This window comes from Lynx canadensis, chromosome D1 (assembly GCF_007474595.2).
Source record: "Lynx canadensis isolate LIC74 chromosome D1, mLynCan4.pri.v2, whole genome shotgun sequence".
NCBI classification, from domain to species: Eukaryota; Metazoa; Chordata; class Mammalia; order Carnivora; family Felidae; genus Lynx; species Lynx canadensis.
Genome location: NC_044312.2, coordinates 111,475,126 through 111,502,264, shown reverse-complemented (window position 1 = coordinate 111,502,264; position 27,139 = coordinate 111,475,126). Strand labels below are relative to the sequence as shown.

Sequence of the window (27,139 nt, the reverse complement as noted above, 5' to 3'; positions counted from 1 at the left end):
AACGGGGATTTTTTTTCCTCCTCCTGTCATCTGTTAACGGGACAAGCTCCCCCCCCCCCACCCCTGCAGTGGCCCTGCGCGTCCCCCTCCTCGCTCAGAGTGCAGTTCTTGCCTTCTGGAGGCCAAGAGCTGACAGCAAACGTCAGCTCACCCTGAGCTCTGGGCCCCTCGCTCCACGAAAGAGACGCCGAGCAAACGGGACAGCACGTTCCCCATGAACACGTAACAGACACCAGGTGATGTGCGTATGTCTTTATTGTTTTCTCAAATAATTTCTATCCCGTTTACACAAAGAACACCCTGGGACTAAAACAGGATGCGCCTCTGAGGCTCTCTTCAATAAGGCAGCCGGCAGAGACCTCCACCCACACAGGGCCCGCACAGGCCACACGCGAGGGGCCCTCCAGACCTCGCAGGTGCAGCCCGAGCTGTGTCTGCCGCCCGCGGGACAGGGTGGCTCACGGCAGCCACAGGGGACAGGAGACGGACGGACAGACGGACGAGGGTGAGCCAGCTGCAGGGGGACGTGCGGGAGGAGCGCCCCAGAGAACATTCTCAGAGCCCATCTCAGGCGCGCTGAGTTCTCGGGTGCTCTCCCTCACTCTGATGGGCCGAAAGCCGGCCGGGCCCTGAAGGGATTTACTTTTACAAAGCCTGAGGGGGCATCGGACCCGGGCAGGGGACACAGAGGCACATCTCCAACGGAACTTACTGACCCTCACGACAACACCCCAAGATTCAGATGGGGTGTGTGTGGGGGGGGGGGGGTTCGGTTCTGACCGGGAAGGAGAGAATGCACCAGGCGATGGTCCTGGCAGTGACGGGGAGGACGTAGGGTGTGGGCATGCCCGGGGAGAGGGCTACCTGGCCTTGACCACGTGCCCAGGCACCCTCCCGTCAGGTTAGAAGAGCCCACCCTTTCTCCCCCAGATCCCGAGCCCCACATGGCCGCGGCACAGGCAGGTGGGTCGGGTTGCACGCTGTCACGGGGAGCGGCCACAAGGAAGCAGAAGGCAGCGGTGCTGGCCCTCACCCGTCCTTTCGAAGACACAAGCCCGTCACTTCTCCTTTTCCTTCCGTTTACCCTTCCTCTGGCTGGTCAGCTCACCCAGCTTCTTATCCAGCCTCCTCTGGAGCTGGGCCCTCCTGGCTGGGTCCAGGGACCTGTCCTTGGTGCCACTGCCGGCGTAGAGGACTCCTTCCCGGCTGATCCTCTGCCGGGCGTGGGCGCGAGCTCTCTCCCCACAGCTGTGGATCTGGGGGGCACACAGCAGTCGGTGCTGAGCCAAGTGGGGACAAAGGCCCCGCGATTCTGCCTGCTGCCCCCGGACGAGGTCCTGGAGGGCTCCTCACCCTTCCTGCACCCGGATCCTGCACGTTCAGGCCTGGGGGGGGGCCGGAGGGAGCACCCGCACCCAGCCTCCAGCCCCGCCCTCGGCTTAGCCACGCCGTCCCCTGACAGGGGGACATCACACCTGCGTGTGCCACCAGCAGTGGCATTTGAAAGCAGAGCGCGAGCCCCCGCGAGCCACACCGCCTTTCCGCGAGCACGCAGCCAAGGCACGAGCAGGGTGCTCCGGGCGACAGGCCGTTTTCTCTAACCGGACCCCAGTGCTAGGCCCGCCCCAGGAGCTCCGAAACGTGCATCAGCTCATGACGTGCCCCGGCGGTTCGAGGGCGCTCTGACACGACCCCTTCTGTTCTTGAAAGGAGAAGGAAGACAGAAGGAGCCCCCTGAGCGTTTCCCCAGCGCCGGGCACTGAGGCCACGGTGCCACGCGTGCGAGTCACGGCTTCTTCTGGAAAGCCTGGGCTTCCCCGTTGCACAAATGAAGGCCGCCTCCCTGGGAGCTGCCGGGCGGGACCCAGTTTGGACTCAGCAAGGCCCCAGAACAGACAGCTCGGCGGCTCGCCCAGCCCACTGCGCAGCCCACCACACCCCTGTGCCGCGCCCGTCCCCTCCCCACTCAGTGGGCGTCCCCTTCTCCTGCCCTTTCCGGGGGGAGGGGGGGCCCTCGGGTGGCCCTCGGGCCCGGCCTTCCTCCTCCACACCCAGCACCGGCCTTCCCGGCACCTCGGTGAGGGCTGGGGAAAAGTGAATTTGCCCACGTCACAAAGGGAGCAGGTGACAGAGCGGGTTCTGAGGCCAGGTCCCTGCCACCCAGCCCTGGGCCTCATCCCGCAGAGCAGCTCAGAGCAGACAGACTCGCGGCCCGGCTCGCAGCAGTATCCGTGCTCAGACGGGCTATTCCACGGACGGCACGGGGACCGCACGGTCCGCTCGCCCCTGCGGGCTCCCACCGCCCGGCACCAGGGACCAGCACAGGCCGTGCCAGTAACGCACGCTGGCCTCCCAAACCTGGCATCTGGCCATTTCTAAACACTCTGGAAGAAAATCTTTCTAAAACACCATACAGTTTGTCAACAGGCATCGACAGACCGCACACGTGCGTGTGTGCACGTGCGTGTGGAGAAAGTGTGCATGTGCGGGGTGGGGGGGAGGGGCGGGGAGGCAAAGGGAGGAAGGGTGTGAGGGAGAGGAAAAGAATGAGGGAGGAGGTGAGGGGAAGAGAAGAAGGAGAGGGGAGGGGGGAGGGGAAGGGGGAGGAAAGAAAAGGGGGGAGGGGAAGAGAAAGGGGAGAGGGGAAGAGAAGGGGAGAGGGGAAGAGAAGGGGAGGGGGAAGAGAGGAAGGGAGGGGAGGAAGAGTGAGAAGGAGAGGAAGTAGGGGAGAAGGAGAAGGGGAGGGGGAGGGTGGGAGAAGAGGGGGAGAGGGGGGAGAAGGAGAGGGAAAGATGGGAAAGTTAAGAGAGAGAGGTGTGGAGGGGGTAGAGAAAGGGAGAGAAGATGAAGGAGGAGAAGAGGTGAGGAGGTGGGAGAGAGCAGGGGAGGGGGGAGAAGGGGGGAGAGAGGGGAAAAGAGGGAGGGAGAGGGGAGGGAGGAGGCCCTTTCCAGGGTCGGAGGCAGCAGAGCTCCCTGCGGGCAAGCACTACAAGCCCTGACCCAGAGCATAGGGACACCGTGAGGACCCCCACGTAGGTGGCCCAGGACGGTGACGCCCCGGGTGCCACGATCCCTCCCCTGTGCCCGCCCCTCCCTCTCCCTCCAAGAGCCCCACTGCCTTCCTCCCACGGCCCAAACCAGAAACCCCAGGGCCACCGTGCGCCCTCCTTCCCCTTCTCATCGTCACCTACAACCACTTCAGGGGCCCAGGGGCCCCCTGCACGCCCTCCACTGCCCGCCCCAGGGGAGGCCCCGGGACCTCCCAGCCTTGCCGGCGGCCCCCTCCGCGCCCCAGCCAGGTCTCCAACGCTCCCCGCAGCTTCCAGAGCCAGGCCCTCTCAGCCTCACCCCCGACCCCCTGCCCCCTGCTCCGCTCCCAGCTGCATGCATGCGCCCCCTCCCCGGGGGCCTGCCCACGTGCCCTCCCCAGCCCGGCTCCCCACCCCTGCTGCCAGAGGCCCTCCCTCCACACATCCGGCAGCCGACACCACCCACTGCTCTCACAGCCAGGTCCCCACGGCCCAGGCCCCCCCGGGGCGGAGATCCCCAGCCATTCCTGCTCAGGGAACGAATGAAGCAGCAGCCGGGCAGCCAGCACATTTCAGACCGTGGGCCGGAGGCCCCAGCTCCCCTCTACTATCCCGCCGAAAGACCCCAAACGCGCTTAAACAAGACCCTCTCTGCCCGGAACTCCCACCGGCTGGGTTGTAATGCGACGCGTCAGAAACCAAGCCCGGGCCTGTGGCCGCTTTAAAAGACTCCGTGCCCGTGACCCGCCACCCTTTCTGTCGGGAGCGCATCTGGCCGGGGCCGAGCCCCGGAGACACAGCCCCACCGTCCCCCCACCCACCCACCGCCCCGAGCCCCAGGAGGGCCAGCGCACCTCCGGCAGGTGGTGGCTGAGGCAGAAGCGGCGGCCGCAGTGCAGGCAGAGCTGACCCAGGGTCGCGACGCTGGCTGTGCACTTAGCAAGGCCGCAGGTGTTATCGGCCTTCACGGCGGCCGAGACCAGAGCGTCGAAGTCCTCCTCACCGGGCAAGTCTACGGCCACGTGTCCTAGGGGAAGAAAAGCGTCACTCACGCGGGGGAAGGACACAGAGGCAGGACGAGAACTCCCCCGCTGGACCCACCTTCACCCCCACGGAGCCGCTCTGCCCAGCTTCCCGCCTTCGGGCTCAGTGAACAGGCAATGACCCTCCGTCCAGCCCGGTGTCCGTCCAGCCCGGGGCGGCCCTTCCTCAGCGAGCTAGTAACCGTCACTGCCAGGAGGCGCGAGCACCGTGCGGACTCCCCGGAAGGGGTGGCAGCCCACGGAGAGCGCCTCTGAAAAGCACATCCTCTTTCGCCGAGCACACATTTAAAGACAAGAACGCGCCTCATGCCATCGACTGTAAAAACGAAGCCAACGGACGCTGCCGTACCCGGGATGGCCAGGTGAACCACGGCGTAGTCACGGGCCCCAGCGCCAGGGGGCCGTAAGCTTCCTGACCAGGTGCACACAAGTCCTGGAAAGTTCCTGCGGAACGCTCACGAGTGGAAAAGAACACGAGGTCACACGCACCCGTAACTCTGTGGGACACACGCCCCCACCACAAACGCACGCGCAGACACAGACATGCAGGGAACACGGGGGGGCACCAGCCGGGTGGCTCTCGTCAGTTATGTGGCTGACGGGCACAGACAAGGCGAGGCGGCGTGCCGTTTCCCCGAGCAGGTTCTCTACAAGAGGCACACCGCGGGGCCAGGTACACGGGCCAGGTCAGCCTCGGAGGGGACGGGGAGGGGCAGCCGGTACACCACAGGGCCTCCCAGTGCCCCCGCTGCAGCCACTGCCACCCTTCCGGGCAGGGCCACCTGTGAAGGAGGACGTGCCCCTCCCCTGTCCCCCCAGACGGGCCGTGGTAGAAGGCGAGCTCTACGGAGGGCAAGGAGGGCCAGATGTGCTGATGCCCCAGGAGCAGCACCAGGGGAGCTCAGAGAAGGCCCGAGAAGGTGCTGGCTGCTCACTGGCAACCTCGGGAAAGGGACGCGCCGCAGGGACCAGGCAGACGGTGTTCAGGCCCCCATCGGAAAATGAGATCTCATCAACAGAGCACTGACCGCTTCTCCCGCGGGCCTGAGCACCTGTCATTCCCCCAGCCCTCCAGAGGGACAGGCAGCCCTCGATCACTCAGTGGCACCCTTCCCCGCGGGGGCCCCCAGCCATGGCCCGAGGGGGCCGCTCAGACTGGCCTCTGCTTCTCGGCTGCTGGGACCTCGGCACAGCCTCTGGGGACCTGTCCTGCTGGGTCACGCTCTGACCTGAGCGGCAAGGCGAAATCGGGAGGCGGCTTGAAGAAACGCTTCAAAACTAAGCGGTGCTACCGTCCCCTACATGGGGCAAAGTCTCCCCAGGATGCTATGTCCTCAGCTGACCACACCACACACCTTCTCCCAGGTCCTGCTGTCATCTCGTCCCAGCATCTGCCCTGCACGGCACTCGGCACCTTCTTGGTGTGGTTTAAAGAGGCACCTGACATTTCCATTCTCTGCCAGAACACCCATTCCTGGGCAGCAGGGCTGACCTCGCTCCCCAGCACACGGCCGGGCGCCTAGAGGCCGCTGAGTCCCCCAGAACGACATCGGCTGCACCCCCGCTCTGTGGTGCTTTCACAGACCAGGAATCACGCTTGTGATTCCCACGTGGCTTTGCTCCCAGGAATGCAGTGAAAGAAGCAAACGCTCCGTGGCCCTGCTCAGAGGACAACAGCGGGAGTACGACTCTACCCAGAGTCTGCAGGAAATCCGCGTCATGCCCGTGGAGGCCCACCACTGCGCGGGACGGGGGCAGAGCAAACAGCCCCACGGGGCAGCGCAGGACGCAGGCGGCCCCTTTCCTGGGACGGGGACCCGGGACGGCGGACGTGCGAGCTGGGCTGTGAGTGAACGAGGCTGCCGCCCGCACGGGGGTCCGTAACTGCCCGAGGGCTCCTGCTCGCCGTCCCCGTCCCCTCCTCCTGGCTCTTGCACCCTGATGGCTGCCTACCTGCCAGGCCCCACCTGAGGAGCCGGGGGCAGAGGTCACTGTGGCCAATCGCCGCCCTCGGGGAGCTCACACCTAACTGATTAAAAACAAGGCGCGGGACGCGGAATCAGGGCCGTGGCACCAAGAGGAAGTCCCAATTCTGGGGGAGGGGGTGGGGGATTTCAAAGGGGGCAAACGCCCCCGTTAAGGGGACACCGAGCTTGTGTTCTCCTCAGGTAAACTCGCTTACCTTTTACTTCTTTTTTCTTTTTCTTCTCCGGTAACTTGCGCGGCCCTGAGCGCGAGGCCTGCTGCCCCTGCTCGGCCTGCGGCTCCCGCCGGCTCTTCTCCCTCTGCAGCCTTTCCAGGTGCAGAGCCTTCAGATCCGGGGGGTCCCGGCCGCTCTGCTCCCCGGGAGGGGGCTCCGCCTCCGTGGGGCCGGGGGCCGTGGGGCCGCCCGCTGGAGGCGGCGGGGCAGGCGGGGCCCTCTTGCTCACGGTTATGAACCTCTTCTTCCCTTCGCCGGTGCTGTCGTGCCTCAGCCCGTGCTCCTCCGCTATCTGGTGGATCCACATCCTGTCGTGTGAGTTCAGGGACGCGGGAAACTCCAGCCGCGTGTTCTCACTCGCCACAAACTCCGCTATCTCGGCCCTGAAGCGGTCCGCGCGGTCTCTGCCGTCCGCGGCCTCGGGGCAGAGGCCGCCTCCGTTGAGGCTGGGCTGAGAACCGACCTCAGGGCCCGAGGGCTTCCCGCCAGGCGTCTTCCGCTGCAGCCCCGCGGCCGCCCGGGCCTCCCGGACCCCCTCCCGCATCCGGCTTCCAGGAGGCTTCCCGGCAGCCGCGGCAGGGCCCCGGGGCCTCGCACTAGCTTGGCCGTGGCCCTGGGAACTCTCGTGGGAGTAGTTTTCAGGGACGATGTCATCGAGATACTCAAAGGCCGTGCGCACCTCGCCGTGCTCCGTGAAGTGATCCACCAGGGTCTTCAGAAAGGCGTGGTTGTTAACGGTGCGCGAATCACACACGACCGCCACGTGGCGCCGAGCGCGGGTGACGGCCACGTTGATCCGCCGGTCCTCGGCGAGGAAACCCACTTCGCCTGCGAACGAGGCAGGAGTGAGTGGCCGAGCAGACCCGAGACTGAGGAACAGGAAATCGACGCTTCTGCCCACCGCGGGGATCAGCCGACACCCCCTCCGGCGACACCGCCGGGACATCATGCCTGCGCAGACTCCCCGCTGCCCGACCCCGGCTTCCCAAGTCTGGCTCCACGGCACCCGGTCCGGGTGTGGGACCCCCAAACCGTCGGTCACTTCCAGGTACGGGCTCCTCCCTCTGCCCAGCCCAGGGGGTGGCTGCAGCCGAGACTTCTCCCCCGTCCCCGACCCCCGTCTACCCCACCTCTCTTGTCTGCCTTCAACCTTCCGCTGAAACCGCCTTACGAAGCCCAGACAAGCCCTTTCAGGGTCCCACACGCCCTCCACATGGAGGACCCACAAGCCCCGGTGGCAGAAACACCAGGCCCCGAGGCCAACTGCACCTTGAGGCCAAAAGCCAGGCTCTGTGCCTCAGCCCCGCCGCCCGCCCCCGGGGCAGGATGCCAGGTGGTCCAAGCACGCCCGCCTTGCACGCTGCTCAGCCGCCAGCTCTGCCCTCCCCCCCACCCCCCACAACACCCAGCTCACAGGCCCCGGCGGCTCCGGTCAGGGCCTCACTGCACCCCACGCCCGCCCGCTCTCTCGCCCGCCTCTCGCCCGATGCTGAGCTCACGGAGGCCACGCTCGCATCGCCCTGCACCGCCCGGAGCAGAAATCTGGTACGCACCCCCGGATGACCCTCCTCTGCTTCCCCAGAGCAGTCTGCTGAGCCCCACGTACCTTTCCTATTGGATCTGACGAAGGACAGGACCACAGCCTCCTTCTCTCGGCCTTGGAAGCCATCGACCGACTTAATTTCAAGCTCGGGGTGCCTGTGAGCGAGGCTCTGCCTGAGCAGGTCCACCTGGAACACCAAGCAAGGCCGCGTCCCCATCGCAGCTCAGGCCAGGGCGGCCCCGACACTCCGCCCTTGGACTCCGCCGAGGGCCTCAGCCTGCAGAACCAAAACCACCGCACGGAAGCCCTGCAGAGCCCCGGAGCCGCCGTCCGACAGCTGTCCGTGAACGCACAAGGCAGCACGTGAACAGGTCGGACGTGACCCACGCCCCAGCGCTGACATCACACCAGCTTTTCTGGCTCACGGACAGCCACCTGCCTCAGACGCCCCTTGGTGCGGTGTCCACACGCCGGGAAGGGGTGGCAGCCCGCCCACGGACCCCACGACACCCTGCCGTGGCCGCGTCTTTCCCACCAAAGAAGACGGGCTTTGCTGACAAGCCCACAGGCGCCGAGAGAGAAGACGTGAGCAGAAAAGAAAGGAGTGAGCACGGGTCGTTCTGCCGGCCCACCCCCGCCCCTCCTCCAGGCGGCACCCCGATCTTCCTGTCCGCCCAGGCTCGTTCCAGGAAGCACAGCCAGCGCCCGCGCCCAGAGGTGGGCAAGGACCCCGCACCAGCCACGGCAACCAGCTCAGGGACGGGGACCCGAGCCCGACGCGGAAGATCCAAAGCCGAGACCCTGTGGGAGATGCCGTGGAGGGTCAGGCGGTCCCCGGGGCCGCCCCGTAAGGACAGCGCCCCCGGACAGGGCTACCGGGAAGCTGGCCAGAAAACAAAGCCAACCAGGGAAGCAGGTGGACATCAGGACGGGGCAGACACGTTAGAGCAAGTAAAACGGACGGGCGGACGGACGGAGGCTCTTGCTGAGGTCACGTGAGCCCCGGATCCGGTCGTGAGGTGGTCGATTCCACCTGCAGCTTGCGGTCAGAAGAGACCATGGATCACCCCTTTCCCATCAGCCGCAGCCCGCGGATACCGGCAGGGGGGCCCTCTCGCACCTGGAGGTTGTACGGTGTGATGACGGCAACGTCGCTCGCTCGGACGCCAGCCTCCACCAAGGCCTGGACGTGCAGGCTGACGAGACGCACCTCGCCTGGGGAGCAAGCAGGCCGCGGGTCCAGGTCACGCCCTCGGTGGTGCCGGTTTCTTCAGGACTCCGCCCGCCCCAGCCAGCGGACACAGCGTCGTCCGGGCCGGCTGGAGCCAGCAAGGACGTGGGCCCCGCGGCGCTGGGTGCAAGCTGGCGGTCTGGGACCTCGGGGGAGCAGGGACCACCCCGTTCACCCACCCGGGCCGGCTCCTTCGCCGAAGCAGCGCCACCCGCTGAGAAGGGCACCGCGCGCTCCCGTCCGGCTGGAACCCGCAGCTCACCGGGGGACCCCCCCCTCCTCCCCACTAAGGTCCACAATCACAGGCCCTCTGCTGTCCACAGAGAGGAGCTCAGGGTCTGTCCAAACCCAAAGGCTGGCCCTGCCCAAGCAGGCTCACCAGGGTTCCCCTTAGACTGGTCGTCCTCCTCTTCGAGTTCAAAGAGCCCGCAGCCGGCCGTGTCCACGAGCAGCAGGGGGATACCCGTCTCCTCCGTGGCGGCCACCCCGGGGAGGTCCCTGCACCGCGGGCGGACACTGAACACGTGAGGCCAGGGCAACGAAGCAGAGCCGGGGCCCTCCCGACAGGACTGACGCTTCCCTTCGCCCCGTCTGGTGCGGGCCCTTCCCTCTGGAGGACGAGGAGCCCCGGGAGCACCGGAGACTGAGCGCCCCGATGGAGCTCCCCAGGGCCAGGCCCCTCCCCCCCTCCCGGAAAGCGGCCTCGAGGGTGACTCTGAAGTCTTTACAGCGTGTGGTTCGGGGGACACAGGGGACTCCGGGGCACGAGGACCCAGCAGGACGGGCCGGGGAGGGCACGACGGGTCACTCACCGCAGGAGGTGGCCCGCCACGGAAGGGTGGGCCGTGAGCCGCCCGTGGTACAGGGCCTCGGAGGCCCACTGCATGATGGCCCGGTGCATGCGGTACTGCACCGTCAGCGTCCGCACCACGCTCGCGCCCTGCTCCGCCGCCAGGCGCTCCATCAGGCTGCGCGCCAGGCCCGCCGCCGCGGCCCTGCCCCGAGAGAGGAACCGGGAAGGGGCGCCTGGGTTCCCCCCGTCCTTCCTGACACCGGCCCTCAAACCTCGGGCCCCGGCTCCGCCCAAGTTCCCGCCTAAAGTTAAGGGTGTGCTCGGCTGAACACCGGCCCCCAGAGAAGCCCGGGTCCCGAGCCTGGGACCTGCGAATGTGGGACCCTCCGAGCGCGAAGCTAAGGTGGGCCCGAGGCCGCCACGGGCTCCTCCTCAGAGGGTCCGGGCAGAGAAGACGGGACCGGAGGGCGGGAGTCGCTGCCGGCGGCTCCACAGGGGCCCCGAGGGAAGGGGGCGGCCCCTCTGCCGGCTGGAAGAGGCCGACAAGTGAATCCTCCCCCGCAGCTTCCAGAAGGAACCCGTGCCTGCCAACGCTTGATTTGAACCCACCGAGGAAGCCTTCGGACTTTTGATTTCCAGATCCGCGGAACGACGAACCCACGCAAACCTACCTCGTCCGCGTCTGTGAAAATCTAGCGCAGCGGCAACAGCGAGCTGTTACGGGTAAACTTTTCAACAGCCGATACCCTCGGCCGCAAGTAATCCGTTGCTAAGCGCAGCCACAGCTAACGTGCACTGGGCGCTTCCTGTGTCCCGGGTGCCGCTCTGCACCCCTGATACTTGTCAACCTAACGCCCACAAAACCTGAGGCGGGGGTCACCGCTGCGCTTGCCCCTTCCCTAGGAGGAGAGTGCGACCCAGAGAGGTTAAGGGAGCAGCTCAAGGCCGCCCAGCCAGCGATCTCCGGAGCCGCCGTCTTAACCACAGCTCTCGCCGCGTGGGTGACACTAAAACCAGGGGACGCTTACTCATTCTAGCTCGGGGGCCCTTCCCCGGAAGTTCGTAAGATCTCGCGCTTAACCTTTTGTAATAAAGGCGTCCACCAAAAACAACGCCAGAGAAATGAGTGAAGTGGTTACCGGTCCCAACGGCAAACACGGAAGCACCCAGCACGTGTCCCCTTGACAGTCTGCCCCCTAGACACAAGAGGGTCCCTGCTCCCAAGGGCACAGCTCCAGACATTCTCCACACAAAGGTCTGTGGAGGACAACGCTGTCTCTCAAGGACCCCCAGGGACCCCGGAACAGACCGCTCCTGTCCTGCAGTCTGCACGCTGACTCCCACCGTGGGGGCCGTTCCCCGGCCATGACCAACTTCCCAAATGCAGTCCCCGGTTGCCAGCCACACCGCGTGGATGGGACGCCCTCTCTCTCTGAGGGATCCTGACCTGACGCCCCCCCCCCCCCCCGCTCCGGGGGCCGCACCCCCCTCCAGCAAGGCTCCACCCGACAGACGTGCGGGCACATCCCCCAGATCTCCGAGGGCTGCTGGACCTCAGAACAAGTAGGGAGCGTCCCGCAGTCAAGCGCAGCCCGTCCACACTCACCCCGAAGGAGAGGCCGGGCTCAGGCAGCAGGGGGACAAGAAGAAAGCCCCCTGCGTGAAGGGAGAGCCCCGGCGCCGGGCTCTGGGAGTCTCCTGTCCCCCGCCTCGGGGGTGGCTGGAGCGGCCACGGTCCCGGGCGCACTTAGAGACGCGCTTGGGTCAGAGATACCCACGCGCTGGCTGTGGTCCCGGCTGCACGCGACTTCCGTTCTAGGCGGACCAGCCAGGGAACGGACAGAGAGACACGCACCACCGCCAGAGAGCGCTCAGGAACGCGCAGCTGTAACAAGGGACCCACAGGGGGTGGGGACGTGCTGAGGCGGGGTGGTCACGGGAGCCCGCGAAGTGGGCTCATCTGAGAAAGTACTGAGTGGAGGGAGGGCATGGCCACCCAGGGTCCGGGAAGGAGCCGTCCAGACGGGGACAGCAAGGACAGAGGCCTGTGTGGCCGAAGCGGTGCGGGAGAGGTGGCAAGACCAGTGCAGCTCGGCCACGGCAGGGACCGCTGTGTCTCTACAGAGACCCCCCTGTGGCCCAGGTCAAAGGACGCGCCTACAGGTCAGGACTGGAAGAACCCGTGCCAGGCCGTGCGCCAACGAACCCGGAGGCCAGCCGGCCTGCCCGCAGGGGCGCCTCCCTCGGCTCAGGAAGGCTCGCCTGGCGGGAACGGGCACATCAGCCTGCCGGCCTCGCCAGAGAAGCTCCGTGCCACCAGCAAGACCGGCCACGGCGCCGGGTGCTGACGCTACAGACGGGCGTGTGGTGGCCACGACCCCCGACCTCAGGAGCACACGGTGGGATCGCCTGACCTCTAAACAAGTACACGCAATAAAACGGGTGCCAGGGCTTGGGGCGCCTGGGTGGCTCAGTGGGTTAAGCGTCCAACTTCGACTCAGGTCATCATCTCCCAGCTCATGAGTTCGAGCCCCACGTCAGGCTCTGTGCTGACGGCTCAGAGCCTGGAGCCGGCTTCGGATTCTATGTCTCCCTCTCTCTCTGCCCCTCCCCTGCTCACTCACGCACGCACTCTCTTTCTCAAAACTAAACACTAAAAAAAAAAAGAAACGGGCGCGAGGGGCTGTCGTCAGGAACGTGCAGGAGGGCACGTCAGGGCCGCTGCGCCCAAGGAGAGACGGAAGGGGTGGCGGGTGAGGGCCGAGGAGCGCCGCGGGCAGGGGTCTTACTTGGGGGACACGATGGTGGGCGGCAGCTGTTTGTGATCTCCGGCCAGGATGCACTTCCCGGCCTTCAGCAGGGGGATCCAGCAGCTGGCTTCGAGGGCCTGGGCGCACTCGTCGATGACCACCACGTCGAAGTGGCCGTCGGGCAGCAGCTTCAGAGGGCCGTCGGGAGAAGCGCCTGGTGGAAATCGGAACCGTGAGCCTTCACAGAAGGTGCCAGAGGCCGCACCCACGCCGGACGAGGCCGCGACAGGCCGGGGGTTTCAGAACCCAGCCTGGCATGAAGACTGTGTAAGAAGTACTGGGCGTCTTAGAATAAAAACGGGGAAGGTCACGAGAAACCTCCCGTTCCAGCCCACCTGCGTCTAAGTGCGAGCAGCGGGCCCCTGGCCAAGGGCCACTCCCACAGTCCAATCACCAGAATCGATCTCCCCCTTGGGTCTGGGCCCAAGTCCCCTGAACGGCGTCTCTTTTCTAAATATTATTCCTGTATCATTTCTGAATTTCGAGCTTAATTAATTCCCCTCTCTGCTGCTCTCCCAGACGTACCGAACAGTTAACTGAACGTCCATCCAGGGGGAAGCCTCCGTGTGTCTGACGGCACGAAAGCACAGCCCCGGCTCCTCGGAGGAGGAGCAGTGCCGTGGCAAGAGCTCACGTGTGAGGATGACCCGGGCCCCACGCCAACCCCCACAGACAGCAGTGAGCCCGGGCAGGGCCCCCAACCCTGAACCTCTCTCATCTACAAACGTGGGCACCACCTGTATCGCACAGGACGGCTCCCGAGACCAGACACTCAACCAGCTGAGCCACCCAGTGGCTACTAAACCAACTAAACCCTGTGTTAGTTAGTGTTCTCCGCAGAAACACAGAAGCAGAAGGAGGCTCCAGGCTCTGAGCTGTCAGCCCAGAGCCCGACATGGGGCTTGAACCCACGAACCGTAAGATCACGACCTGAGCTGAAGTCAGGCGCTCAACCCACCACGAAACACAACCTGTAGGATATTATATGTATACCTCAATATAACATAGTGATTTTTTGTAAGGAATTTTCTCCTGCAGTTATGGAGACTGACAAATGCTTGGGGCTCAAACTCACCGACCGCGAGATTATGACCTGAGCCGAAGTCGGACGCTTAACCGACTGACTGAGCCACCCAGGCGCCCCTGGAGGCACTTGACTCTACGGTACTTGCTGGAAGGCTGGTTCGGGCCTGCACAGCCCGGACGCCCCCGCTAATCACTGTCCTGACAAAGTGTCAAATTACCGACACCAGGAAGGAAACAAGTGAGGTCGCCCGAGATGCTACACTGTCAAAGAATGGGAAAGAGTGAACGCTAGACCTACAAATGCAATCACGTAGACTCAACGAACAGATTCCTTGGAAGACGCCAGCTGGCTCCGTGAGAGGGAACGTGAGCGCCCCCGTACCGATTCGAGAAACCTCCTTACGGGAAGACCGCAGGCCCGAAGGCTTCCCTGGGAACCCTACCCGACACCGACGGACGGTTCTATGCAAACCCGCCCCCCGCAGCCCGTGGGAGGGACCGCGCCTCCGTCGAGGGGGGCCCCAGGGAGTGGGGCGCACGGCCCCCTCACCTGTGTTCGTTGCCAGCACCACGGCTGCCGACCTGAGGCTCTCCAGCATGGCGGCCTCCTCCCTCTCCTTCAGCTCCTTCCGTAACAGCTTGATTTCGTTCCAGAAACTACTCTTCTCTCTCTTGTCCTGGGTCTGCCTGTTCTTCAACTACAAAGGAAAGCCAAGAAAACGTAAGTATTTGGACGTGACTTTGCACCTGCTTAGCTCTTTCTCGCTCCCAAAGCGCTTCTGTTTACAACCAGCGGGTCCACCGCGTGAAGTTCCCTGAGGGGCACTGAGATGTCAAAAACCTTTCTCGACGGAGCAAACAGACACACGCAGGTGACCGAGCACCTGACGCCCTCTGTGGCCTTACAGCTGCTGTCACCTGCCCCGGCAGAGGCAGAGGGACAAAGGCCAGGTCCTCGAAGCAGACGGTGTCTTGAACTGTAAGCTCACACAAAACCGGAAATTGGGCCCTGCCCGACCCTGCACGGAATTGCCGCACACGCCCGCGCAACAAAGAGCGCCTGCCAGCCCAGGATTTGGGTTTTCGCTGCTTACAGAGGAGAGGCTGCACGCCAGTTTCCACTCCACATCCGCCAAGGGAGTAACAGGTCTTCCCGGGCCCATAAAATGCTTAGCTAAGCCCCAACTTCCTGCAATACTAAAAAAGACATCCTTCCTTATCTGTGGTTTCTGCTTTGGAGCACAGGGTTTCCAGGGCTGGCGGAGGGGTTTTACGGCGCCTCCCTTACGGAGAAGAAGATCCCGAAAGCACTGATTAAACAGGAACAAGAAGTGAAATCATCCGCATTTGCAATGGAGGAAATACCATCGCTGCACATTCCCACGCCACCTGTACCCTTGAATGACATATTTCCAACTCATCCCCACCTCTGCTGGGCCCACGCTGGCATCCCGTGCGCCATCCCACTATCCCGCAGGCCCGCGGGAAGGCTGACTCACAGCCCTGTGGGGCGGGGACACGGAGGAGGCCACGCCAACGTGAGGCCAGCTGACAGTGAGCAATCCGAGCGGAACGTTAAGTCACAGGACCGCGGAGTTCCAGAGCCCCAAATGCAAAAAGAAACACGTCTCCGCCCGACCCCCTGCCTGCTGCCTCTCTTCCACAGGGAGGGTGGAAAATGGACCAGAGACTGGGAGGATGAATATTTTTTGAATTTTTATTCTCAGGCCGCTGGGTATTTTCTTGCCGACGTGACCCAGCCAGCAAGATCAGAAGCAGAGGCGCTTAGAGAGAGGTCCTCTTGAAGACGACCCCTCACCTACTCACGAAACTACCTTGACAAGTCGAGTCCCTACGAGATGCCAAGTACAAGTCTCTACCAAAAACAGGCAGCCCTTCCTTTCTTAGTAAAACTTGGGGGAAAAATTTTTAATGGGCCATGCTGATATCTGAAATTTTTTTAAATGTTCATTTTTGAAAGAGAGAGGGGGGGGGGGAGTGCACGAGCTGGGGAAGGACAGAGAGACAGAGGGAGACGCAAAATTCGAGGCAAGTACCAGGCTCCGAGCCGTCAGCACAGAGCCCAATGCGGGGCTTGAACCCATGAAGCCATGAGATCATGACCTGAGCCGAAGTCGGACGCTTAACCGACTGAGCCGCCCAGGCGCCCCCTAACGTTTGAAATTCTTAGAGGAGCTGACGGAGGCCAAAAAAAAGCGAGAGAAACACAGACAGAAATGTCTCCCGGGAGAGACCTCAGATGAGAAGCCACACAGAGGGACGTACGAAGGCCTGGTCGATGTCCTTTCTGATGTCTGCGACGATCTGGGCGCTGTCGCTGCGTGCCAACACGGCGTCGAGGGAGTGCTGCTGAATGCACTCCAGCAGGCGGGCGGGGTGCCCGAGGCGCAGGACCTTCTGCTGACACCGCGCCAGCCGCTCTGCCAGGTTATCCACGGCGACGTTAGAGGGGGCACAGCACAGCACCTGGGGAAGCAAGGCTCGCGTTCAGCGACTTCTTTAACCACTCAGGTTCACGCTAAAACGGACCGGAAGGCTTGAAGGCCAAGAGAGGAGGATCGGAGCGTGTACAAGAGGTGGTGTCAACGCATAAACACGCAGACGCAAGCATGAGTGGACACGCCCCACAGGACACGTGCTACAGGGGCGTCTGGTGGTTCGGTCAGGGGAGCGTCTAACCCTCGATTTTTGGCTCAGGTAATGACCTCACAGTTCGGGAGTTCGAGCCCTGAGTCAGACTCTGTGATGGCAGCACAGGGCCTACTTGGGATTCTCTCCTTCCTCTCTGCCCCTCCCCCGCCCACACACACGTGCGCACACTCTCACACGCAAAATAAGTATTTAAAAATATATATATTTTGGGGCGCCTGGGTGGCGCAGTCGGTTAAGCGTCCGACTTCAGCCAGGTCACGATCTCGCGGTCCATGAGTTCGAGCCCCGTGTCGGGCTCTGGGCTGATGGCTCGGAGCCTGGAGCCCGTTTCCGATTCTGTGTCTCCCTCTCTCTCTGCCCCTCCCCCGTTCATGCTCTGTCTCTCTCTGTCCCAAAAATAAATAAACGTTGAAAAAAAAAATTTTTTTTTAATATATATGTATATTTTTTTTAAAAAAAGAACACATTACCACACACTGACACCGTATCTGGAACTTTGGTCTTAAGAACTATTGAGGGGCACCTGGGTGGCTCAGTGGGTTAAGCATCCAACTTCGGCTCAGGTCATGATCTCACAGTTCATTGAGCTCAAACCACAGGACGGGCTGTGTGCTGACAGCTCAGAGCCTAGAGCCTACTTCGGATTCTGCCTCTTTCTCTCTCAAATATAAAATAAAATATAAAAAAAAAAAAAAAGTTTTTTTAAATAATGACTACTGGTGACCAAAACACCAAAAATGTTAAATAACTGGCAACTGGGGGAAAAAAAGGACTCAAGGTACGAGGGAAAAATCTTTCTGATGGGCTCAATCTTGCTTCTAGAACTCTTCTGTAGTGCCTTCCACCAGCAAAGAAAAACCTGAAGTTCCACTATGAAACACAGGTGGCGGGGGCTCCTGGGGGACTCAGGAGGTCGAGCGTCCGACCCTTAATTTCAGCTCAGGTCATGATCTTACGGTTCGTGAGGCCCAGCCCCGCATCGGGCTATGCACTGGCAGTGAGAAGCCTTCCTGGGGTTCTCTCCCTCTGCCCCTCCCCTGCACGGGCACGCACGCACTCTCTCTCTCTCTCTCTCTCTCTCTCTCAAAACAAATAAACTTTAAAAACAAAAAGCAGCAGGTGGCAGCTGGCAGAGGAGGTGGAGAGGAGAGCCCCCCCGCACACACACAAGCCTCGGCGGCAGGCGCCCCACCCCCACCCCATTGCCTTCACCCCCACAGAGGGCCCGAGCGTGAGCACGAGTGTGTCCTGTTTCACCGTTTATGGAAACGGAAGGCATCCGATCAAACCACCAGACCTGTTTCCCACCAGCGAATGGTCATTCATCCAGTTTTCAAGTGCCACTCACCTGGCAGAAGCCACCGGACAGCCCCGTGACCAAGTGACAGACCTCCCTACGCTCTCAACGGCAGCTCTGCCTTGCGGAGAAGCGTGAGGTACAGAGCAAAGGCTCTGGGGAGCGTGTCTGCCGAGTTCCAATCCTGGCCCTGCCACGCACTGTGACCGGGGCACAGGACCTCAGTGCCTGCTTTCCTCTGGGACCCGGGGGTGCCAACGGTCCCCAGCACCCAGGGTTGCCCCGACCTGAGCGAACACGCGGAGAGCGCTCAGGAGAACTGCGTCGTAAAAAGTCAAACGTTGTGGGGCGCCTGGGTGGCGCAGTCGGTTAAGCGTCCGACTTCAGCCAGGTCACCATCTCGCGGTCCGTGAGTTTGAGCCCCGCATCAGGCTCCGGGCTGATGGCTCGGAGCCTGGAGCCTGTTTCCGATTCTGTGTCTCCCTCTCTCTCTGCCCCTCCCCCGTTCATGCTCCGTCTCTCTCTGTCCCAAAAATAAATAAACGTTGAAAAAAAAAATTTAAAAAAAAATAAAAAATAAAAATAAAAATAAAAATAAATAAAAAAAAAGTCAAACGTTGACCATTATCACTCTAATTCTCATCACCATCTGACGTTTCTAAACGAGAAAGACTTTCTAAAGTCTTCCACGGGCTCAGAACCCACGAGGACTCACGTGGATGCACACGAGGACGAAAGACCCCGTCGGGACCACTGAAAACGTGCGTGAATAACAGCATACAATCACCCTGTTCCACATCTCGGGAAATCAGTCATTTGGGCACCACACACGGGCAGCGCGCCCATTAACGGCAACACGTCTGTCTCCCTCGACCAACCGCAGGGCTCCTGAGGGCACGGACAGGCCTGCGCACAGCGCGGGCACAGCAAGTGCGCCGAGCGGAACCCTGCGGACCGATGCTCCCAAGCGTGTGCCCTTCCCAGGCGCCCTGCAGCTGTCAGAGATCAGCCAGGGCCCAGCCCCACGCCCAATCAGTCCGCGCTCGGGAACATTCCTGACCAACCCCACAGCGCAGGCGAGGACACTGCTGAGCACCCGTGAGCCGGGCACATGGAACCCCTTCGCCTTGTCGGGGCTCTGGCGCCCACGCCCACCTTTAAGCCCCGTCTCACAGCCTGAAGGATGATCTCGACCACAGTGGTGGTCTTCCCAGTGCCAGGAGGCCCGTGGATGATGGCAAGTTCCTTCTGGGACAGCGCAAAGGAGACGGCTTCCTTCTGGGAGGCGTCCAGGGAGGTGTTACAGAACGGCGGCGGCTCTGCGGGAGGGGCAACACGGTCAGGCCGGGGCCCCGCACCCCCCCGGCGCTTCCTCCTCGCGGACGGCGCGGGTGGAAGGAAGCGCGCACCAGCCTCCTGGGTCTCCCCGGGCATCAGCCCGTCAACACAGAACCCACCTGCTTTGTCTCCAAAAGCTTCCTCCCAGAACAGGAAGCGGCAGGCTGTGGACCACAGGCCCCAACCAGCCTGCTGCCCGCTTTCGGCCGTCCGGTCTCACCGGAACCCAGCCACGCCCGTTTGCTTACACGCGGCCTCCGGCCACCGCCAAGCATTTCCCTCGTGTGCCGTGTGCTCCGAGAGCGGGCCCTGGGCGTCCAGCTCTGCCCCCAGCACCCGCCGCAGGGCACCCGACCCCTGAGTGAGCACAGCTCCCAGGCGCAGCGCCCTGGTCGAGGCAGGCCAGACTGAAACCAGCTTGGCAAGCAGCAGCAATCACCTGACCCGAAGTCCCAGCGCGCCCCACCTCTTGGAACCGCATCCCTTTTCCTCAGGGACACCTGCCATAACCACCACGTAGCGTGCTCCTTAAAACACGGCAAATAAACTTCTAATTCAGTTTCCCGTGCATAGCAGCCTCTCGATAAATAGGTGACAGAATAAAACGTTGAGACGTGAGTGCTTTCAGAATCTGGAGAAGTACCATATGGCAGCCACATCTTTAAAGGATACTGGCACGGCATCACGAGGGCGTGAATGAGCCCCGCCACCCCAGGCAGCAGGGACAGACCGAGCGCTGCCGAGTCAGGAGATGGACGAGTGTGACATCGCGGGCGGTGCTTGGGAAGGCAACAAGCCCCCTCAAAACTGAGGCTCTTCAAGACCACTGAGGGGTGTGAGAAAGTGCAGGCGAGGAAGGGGAGCACGTGCGTGTACGTGTGTCTGTACGTAGAAAAGACCAGAACACGTGCAGCTTGAAAGATGCCGAAAAAGTAACAAAATGCACTTAGAACGGAGACTTTTCACACAAACAAACAAAAAATACTACTGGGCAAACGCTATACCCAGCCATCATGTATTTTCACGGATCACTGAGCTAGAACATCCTCACGTTTCAAAACGATGTATTTAGGAACACTCGAAAGAACGTCGGAAAGTCGATGGAATGAGCTGCGTCTTGGCACCGAGTACTGGAGAGTCCGGTTCACGTGAGTCAAAGAAATTTAAAAAAAAAAAAAAAAAAAAAAAAAAAAAAGATGGGGCGCCTGGGTGGCTCAGTCGGTTGAGCGTCCGACTTCAGCCAGGTCACGATCTCGTGGTCCGTGAGTTGGAGCCCCGCGTTGGGCTCTGGGCTGATGGCTCAGAGCCTGGAGCCTGTTTCCGATTCTGTGTCTCCCTCTCTCTCTGCCCCTCCCCCGCTCATGCTCTGTCTCTCTCTGTCCCAAAAATAAAATAAACGTTGAAAAAAAATAAATAAATAAATAAAAATAAAAAAAAAATAAAATAAGACACAGACATTCCCTCCAACTGTACATCCTCAACCTCTTGCTGAAACACCCCAGCTCACTCTGCTCTCAGTATTTCCGGAGTGATCTCGTCGACCAGGGAAGAAAAGGCTCTTACGTGTTTCACTGGCAGGACTGGGGGGTGATCCACCGAAGACGACCTCTATGAGGGAGCTCGCGGGGCCAGAATGATACTTCTTTAGGGAAATGAGAGCTCTGCCCAGGGAGAAAAACGAGAATTAGGAGCTGGGTGAAAACCAGCCATTGATTCAGTGCCCGAGCCCCTGTCCCAACAGCCACCTGCAGCCACCACCCCCTGGGAGGGGCACCAAACGACTCCAGACTCAACTCGACTGCACTCCTTTCCACCACAGGACAGGTGGCCAGGGTGAGTAAGCCACGTTAAAGGAAAAAGAACATGTGATTCCCAGGCTCACTCGCCCTTACTTTTTCAGCCGCTTATAAGTGACGTCATTGGCGAGCTTTAACAGTCTGTAGGCACACTCTCGGTCTAAGCTCAGCTGGAAATCATGGGACTCATCAAAGGCTACTGTGACCGATCTCTGCATGATCCGGGTCAGGATCCCCGTGGCCAGCTGACCGCCTTCGTCATACAGACCCACTATATCTCCTGCAGGAACAGAGACTCCGGTTATACAAACACTGAGCCAAGTTAAACTGTGGATTATTTTCTATGATAAATTCCAGCATTATTTCAAATACCCTGTTAACTTTCTTTAGAAATGAAATCAATAGCAATAAAAAAGTTTAACTGACATCTAAATTACGTACAAAAGTTGACTTGAGGTCAATGAACTATTTAAAGCAGACACGCCAGGGACAACACCTGGGTGGCTCAGTGAGTTAAGTGTCCAACTTCAGCCCAGGTCGTGATCTCATAGTTCGTGAGTTCGAGCCCCGCATCAGGCTCTCTGCTATAAGCACCAGGCTCACTTCGGATCCTATGTCCCCCTCTCTCTCAATCTCTCTCTCTCTCAAAAATAAATATTTAAAAAAAATTTTTAACAAAAAAATTAAGACAAACGTGCCAGTCAATAAAACCTTTTGAAGTGCCTACTCTGTGCTAGGCACTGGTCTAGGTGCTGGTCCAATTAGAAATAAGACACACGTGTCAGCACTGGAGGTTTCAAGGAATTATGCAGCCCAGGAGGGGATGGAGAGGGACGGGGGTGTCATTTTATTAATTTTTAATTTTTTTATTTTCAAAGAGAGAAAGAGAGAGGTGGCATGCACAAGTGAGAGAGGGGCAGAGAGTGAGGGAGAGAGAGAATCTCAAGCAGGCTCCGCAACGTCAGCACAGAGCCCGACGCGGGGCTCAAACTCATGAACCGTGAGATCATGACCTGGGCCGAAATCAAGAGTTGTATGCGTAACCGACTGAGCCACTCAGGCGCCCCAGCGTGTCATTTTAGAAACAGGGTGTGGCAAGGGCCCCTGAGTGGCCACAGGTAAGCAGGATGGGCCCTGAACGAAGCGGGGGCCACGAGCACATCTAGAGGAGAACATTCCAGGCAGAACGGGAGCATCAACGGGGGGACAGAGGTCATCTGCTGCCCACTCAAGTACGGATTTCCCCACTTCCCACAGTAACTGTCGGGTGACTCGCCATCCGCCGGGTGACTCTGAGGGGCTTCCCTGATGCCAGGGACAGAGCACACAACCTACACCTCAGCCAATCACTGCTGCCACGTCCCTGGCCACAGTGACTGCTCAGCGATGAGCACAGGACCAAATGTGAGCCCCCTGAACACGGTGAGACCATTGCTTGGCACCTGGCAAAAAGGCCCTCCCTCTGTCCAGCTGGACCAGAAACCTGAGGGCACACGGGGGCTATAACTGCTATCACGTGTCGCCTGAGAAGGAAGCCACCCCAGGACAGGGCAAAGCCAAGAAACGGAGAGAAGTCCGAGCGACCTCCCGTGGGCCCTGAAGCCAACCTTCTAGCATCACAACCGACGCAATCTTTCTTGCCCAAGCCAGCGTGGCCTGGGTTTTCATCACCTGGAAGGGGAGACATTCCAACCAAAACAGACTCCACTCTGAGATAAAGCCAGAGCCACCCACACGCTTACATCCCATTCATTCCGTGTCTGAAAGTGTGTGCCCCAGGTCAACCAGGCACCAGATGCACTGACCCTGCGCTGTTTTTCTTCAAGCAACGAGTTTCACCCGCACCTTAAACCTTTTCTCTGTGTTCTCCCCAACTTTATAAAGACAGACAGCAGGTGGCAACAATCCCCCAGGGGCAGAGTCCAGTTCTGTCTGTGCGCACCATGGGGCTGAGCACAGAGGACCCCGTCCCTACTGTGACCTCCCCACTAGTGCCCTGAATAGGATCCATCTCAGAATTTACATTTCTAGGGACGCCTGGGTGGCTCAGTCAGTTAAGCGTCTGACTTCGACTCAGGTCACGATCTCGTAGTTTACAAGTTCGAGCCCCGCGTCGGGCTCTGTGCTGACAGCTCGGAGCCTGGAGCTGCTTCGGATTCTGTGTCTCCTTCTCTCTCTGCCCTTCCCCTGCTCACACGCTGTCTCTCTCTCTCCCCCCCACCTCTCTCTCTCAGAAATAAATAAAAACATAAAACAATTTTTTAATTAAAAAAAAAAAAAAGGAATTTACATTTCTAAGCTGAGCCTTAAAACTGCTCTTCCGAAGACGAGAAACTAACAGCTCCACCTGGGTCTGGCCCACAGCCTCAGCTACGCGGCAGATTCTCAGCCAGATCCTTTCGCGCCCAACTGCCGCTCCCGGACTCCCATTTCCGAACCATTCGCCAACCATGTGGATCACACTCCGCGATGCCTGCTAACCGTATACACCACTGGATGCGTTTTCACTTTTGGTTTTCAGAGTTTACAACCCCCCGCATGGACATTCAACCCTGGCGGCGAGGAGGAAATGTGCCAAGGCGCCCCCAGGCCCGTCGGCAGCGGGCAGGCAGCGGTGAGCTCTAGCTCGCTTAACAAGAACACGGAAGACCGGACTGCAGCCAGCAGCCCCCCTTGCCCCCCCATCTCCAAATCCAGCCACCACTCCAACAACCGCGGGCAGGAGTTTGGGAAACCCGAATATGAAATCAAAAGCCCATCACCACCAAAACAAGGCGGACTCTTCTAGAGCAAGTCCAGCTCCTCCCGGCCGCTGCTCCTCTCGGGCAGGGCCGGCACAAGGGTGCCCCGAATACGCTCGGCGTTGAGAGGCTGTGGGAATACAGAAGGAGACGTGCTGTACCACAGCTGCCCAAGACACGCACGGCCACGGTCACGCGTAATTCTGCCCTTTCTAGTAGCCGTGAAAAAAATAATCTTCACGAAACAAGTCAACTTATTTTAGTGATGATGTACGTCATCCGATATATGACAAACACTGTTTCAACAAGTAGTCAGGTTTCCAAAAGATTACTCTTCCGGGGCACCTGGGGGGCTCAGTCGGTTAAGCGTCTGACTTGGGCTCAGGTCATGATCTCACGTTTCATGAGTTCGAGCCCCGCGTCGGGCTCTGGGCTGACAGCTCGGAGCCTGGAGCTGCTTCAGATTCTGGGTCTCCCTCTCTCTCTGCCGCTCCCCCGCTCACGCTCTGCCTCTCTCTCTCAAAAATAAATAATAAAATATTTAAAAAAAAAAAAAAAAAGGTTACCCTTCAGATAGCCTAAACATCTGTGTGTACTCAATCTCCAAACCGGGTGTGCACGGTATGCCTGCGGCAATCGCGACCCACGTCTCAAGTGTTCGATGACCACGTGTGGCCAGTGGCTGCCGTCTGGACGGCGCTGACCTAGACTGCCAAAAAGCCACGTGACTGGCGAATATCTAACTAAGGGGTCTTCACTGCAATGCTTTATTCCCCAATCAGTCATGCGTAACCCAGCCTTCACAGAGCGAAAGTCGCAGTCGGGAGGCGAGCAGTAAACAACATATGCCTACGTCACAGACGCACGGACCGGAAGTAAAGCTGTTGCTGGGAAGGGCCGTGGCAGACGTACATCTCCTGGGCTCGAAGGTGACCAGCAGCCGCCCGTACAGCCCGGTCCGCTGGCTGGACACCTGCAGCTTCAGCAAACAGACCCCTCGGCTCTGGAGCTCTTTCAGAGAGATGTTTTCCTGCCAGGACCTGGAAGATACCCAACACTGAGAGTTCAATACTTACACTCCACCAGCTTGTATTTCCACCCATACGGGAGGAAGGAAAAAGGGAGAGAGACACAAAGATCCGTGCGCAGGCACCAAGTAAGACCCCAAGGGGGCTCCACATCTGCCCCTCGGATCGGGCTCCCCCACATCCTCCTGCAGGTAGAGCTACGCGCTGGCCCTGCTCTGCTCTGACTGCACATCCTGGTTCCCACCTGTCACTAAGTCCATCGTAGCCCCACCCCCACCCCCCGCCATCTGCACCCTCGCGAATCCGCCTCTGCCTCCATCCTCCCCACCATAACCCTGGTTCAACCCACACCAACTACATCGTCTGGACTAGACAGGGCCTCCTAACTGCCTCACCTCTGGGGCTTGCCCTGTCCAGTCCCAAGCAGCGGCACCCAAGCAATCCACCCAAAACACGAATCTATTCACCCGCCTCCCCTCCCCCCACCCGTGAAAACGAAGAGAAAAAAACCTCACTGAAATGCAGCGGGGAGGCCAGAAGGGGGAGCTGCACCTACAGATGTCAGCGACCAGAACTGTCAGTGACAGACCCCCCCCCCCCACAGCAAAGGGGCCAGACCATCCCACAACAGGAACGATGCACCCTGCAACTCCTACAAGAAATCCACTACCCCTGGACGCAGCCAGCGAGAAGCGGCCGTCTTCCCGAACTCTTGCCCCTTCTGTGACGGACTTCAGTTCGAAACTACCCCTCCCAACTCCTTCCTCCACAAAACAAAGGTCCTCCCCTTCCCTGGTTGCACCAGCCCAGAGCTTAGGCCAGAGTCCATGTCCAGAACTGCAATCCTCTGCTGTTACGGATAAACCCATCTTGCTAGGAGAGGAACTGGCTGTTTTATTTCTAAGGTGAATACCCCACCCTCTTACCTGTGCGGAGAGCCGGCCTCTGCACACGGAATATAACACAAGCTCACCCGCAAGACCCTTCTCAACCTGACCGATGCCTACCCTTCTGTGGGTGCTCACTGCGCCCGGCACTGAGCTGGGCACCTGACAGCAGGCCATCTTGTGCTCACAGCAAACCCATGAGGTGGGAATAATCCCACTTTACAGGCGAGGTGGCTCTAAGGCTCAGAGACGTAGCCTGCGAAGTCACACAGCCACACACAAAGCAAAGCCCATCGATGTCTGCAGTGCGGACCCTGGAATCAGACTCCTAGCCTCCGATCCTGACTCCACCTGTGTTAACCTGAGCAAGTGACTGAACCGCTCTGTCACAGCCTCCTCGTGCACCAGATGAGAAGGACACTGAGGTGTGAAGGAACGAGGGTCTGGAAAGAGCATTCACAGTGAGCGCTCCATAAGCCCTGGCTGTTACTTCTTCAGCTAAATGAATATTCGCGTTGAGAAGCAAGCCGGGCTCTCTATGGCACGCACCCTCAGGTGCAAGGCTGCCCTCCCATCTCATCCAGGAAGGCTCCTCAAGGCTCCTCTCCTTCCTCTTCTATCCAGGAAACCTTCACTCCTGTTTTTCTGCTCAGGCACCACCTGTCCCCAAAGCCAGCCTTAGCCTCGCCCTCCCCAGGGGGAGCTGGTCGCCATCCGAGCTTGCACAGCCCTTTCCGCACACACAGCATGAGTGTGCCCAACTGGAAGTAACGGTCCAGGCAAGCCCACCTCCTGCCCAGGCCCAGGCCCAGGCCCACTCCCTGCCCAAGGCCAGGCCCACCTCCCCCACCCCTCCACCCCCCCACCCCCCCCACTCCCCACCCAGGCCCAGGCCCACCCCCTGCCCAACGCCAGGCCCACCTCCCCCACTCCCCCCGCGCCAGGCCCAGGTCCACTCCCTGCCCAAAGCCAGACCTACAAGCCCCCACCCCCCTCGCCCAGGCCCAGGACCACCCCCTGCCCCCCTACCCCCACTACTCCCCACTCCCCCCCTCACCCCCCCCCCCGCCAGGCCCAGGTCCAGGCCCACTCCCTGCCCAAAGCCAGGCCCACCTCCCCCACCCCCCCACCCCCCGCCCAAAGCCAGGCCCGTCCCCTACCCAGACCAGGGCCCAGGAGGCCGCATCGTCGCGCTTTCCCACCCGCCCGGCCCGGAAAGAGAGAAGGGCTGAGGACGCGCTGGAGGCAGGGGCAAGGCCTGGGACTGGAAGTTCGGGGGTGGGGGCTCCAGGCCAAGAAGAAAGGGCTTCCTGAAGGCCCCAAACCGGTACGGCCGCCCGGGAGGCGACAGGGTCCCATCTCCAGAGGCGGTCGAGCCCCCCCCCCCAAACACACACACACACACACACACACGCACACACACACGCACAGCGCCGCGGGCGGGACTCAGGGGGCAGAAGGGCAAATCCCGGCCGGTCCACCCAGTACCTGCGCTCCTCGACCTCCGCGTCTCTCTCGAGCTCCAGCAGGTCCAACTGCTTGCTCACGAAGCTCTCCACAGCCGCCGAGGCCATGACCGCCGCCCGGCCCGGGCCCGCGGCGGCAGAGGTCCGGCTGCGGCGCGCGGCGGGGTTCCCGGCCGGGCCCGGTGCGTCGACGCACAAGGTTCGCGCCGCTGCCGCTTCCGCTTCCGGCCGAGGCCGC

The 27,139-nt window shown here is 61.0% G+C and overlaps 1 protein-coding gene across 6 annotated transcripts; it reads right to left on the bottom strand.

The window, feature by feature from the left end:
- Nucleotides 1-237: 237 nt before the first annotated feature.
- IGHMBP2 (immunoglobulin mu DNA binding protein 2) lies at nt 238-27,056 on the bottom strand. 6 transcript variants are annotated; one of them, XM_030331309.1, is made up of 15 exons: nt 26,924-27,056; nt 24,391-24,560; nt 20,876-21,059; nt 20,547-20,644; nt 18,801-18,964; nt 15,962-16,162; nt 14,226-14,373; nt 12,629-12,803; nt 9,859-10,041; nt 9,426-9,544; nt 8,936-9,030; nt 7,879-8,002; nt 6,255-7,100; nt 3,884-4,056; nt 238-1,256 (listed from the first exon to the last, which is right to left on the bottom strand). In XM_030331309.1, the coding sequence occupies exons 1-15, from the start codon at nt 27,007-27,009 to the stop codon at nt 1,059-1,061; spliced, it is 2,964 nt and encodes a 987-aa protein (XP_030187169.1). In that variant the 5' UTR covers nt 27,010-27,056; the 3' UTR covers nt 238-1,058. The 6 variants fall into 6 exon arrangements, with proteins under 6 accessions (XP_030187169.1, XP_030187170.1, XP_030187171.1 ...); XM_030331314.1 differs by lacking the exon at nt 238-1,256 and adding an exon at nt 6,026-6,101 and having other exon boundaries at nt 3,973-4,056; XM_030331310.1 differs by lacking the exon at nt 15,962-16,162.
- Between the last annotated feature and the right edge of the window lie 83 nt (nt 27,057-27,139).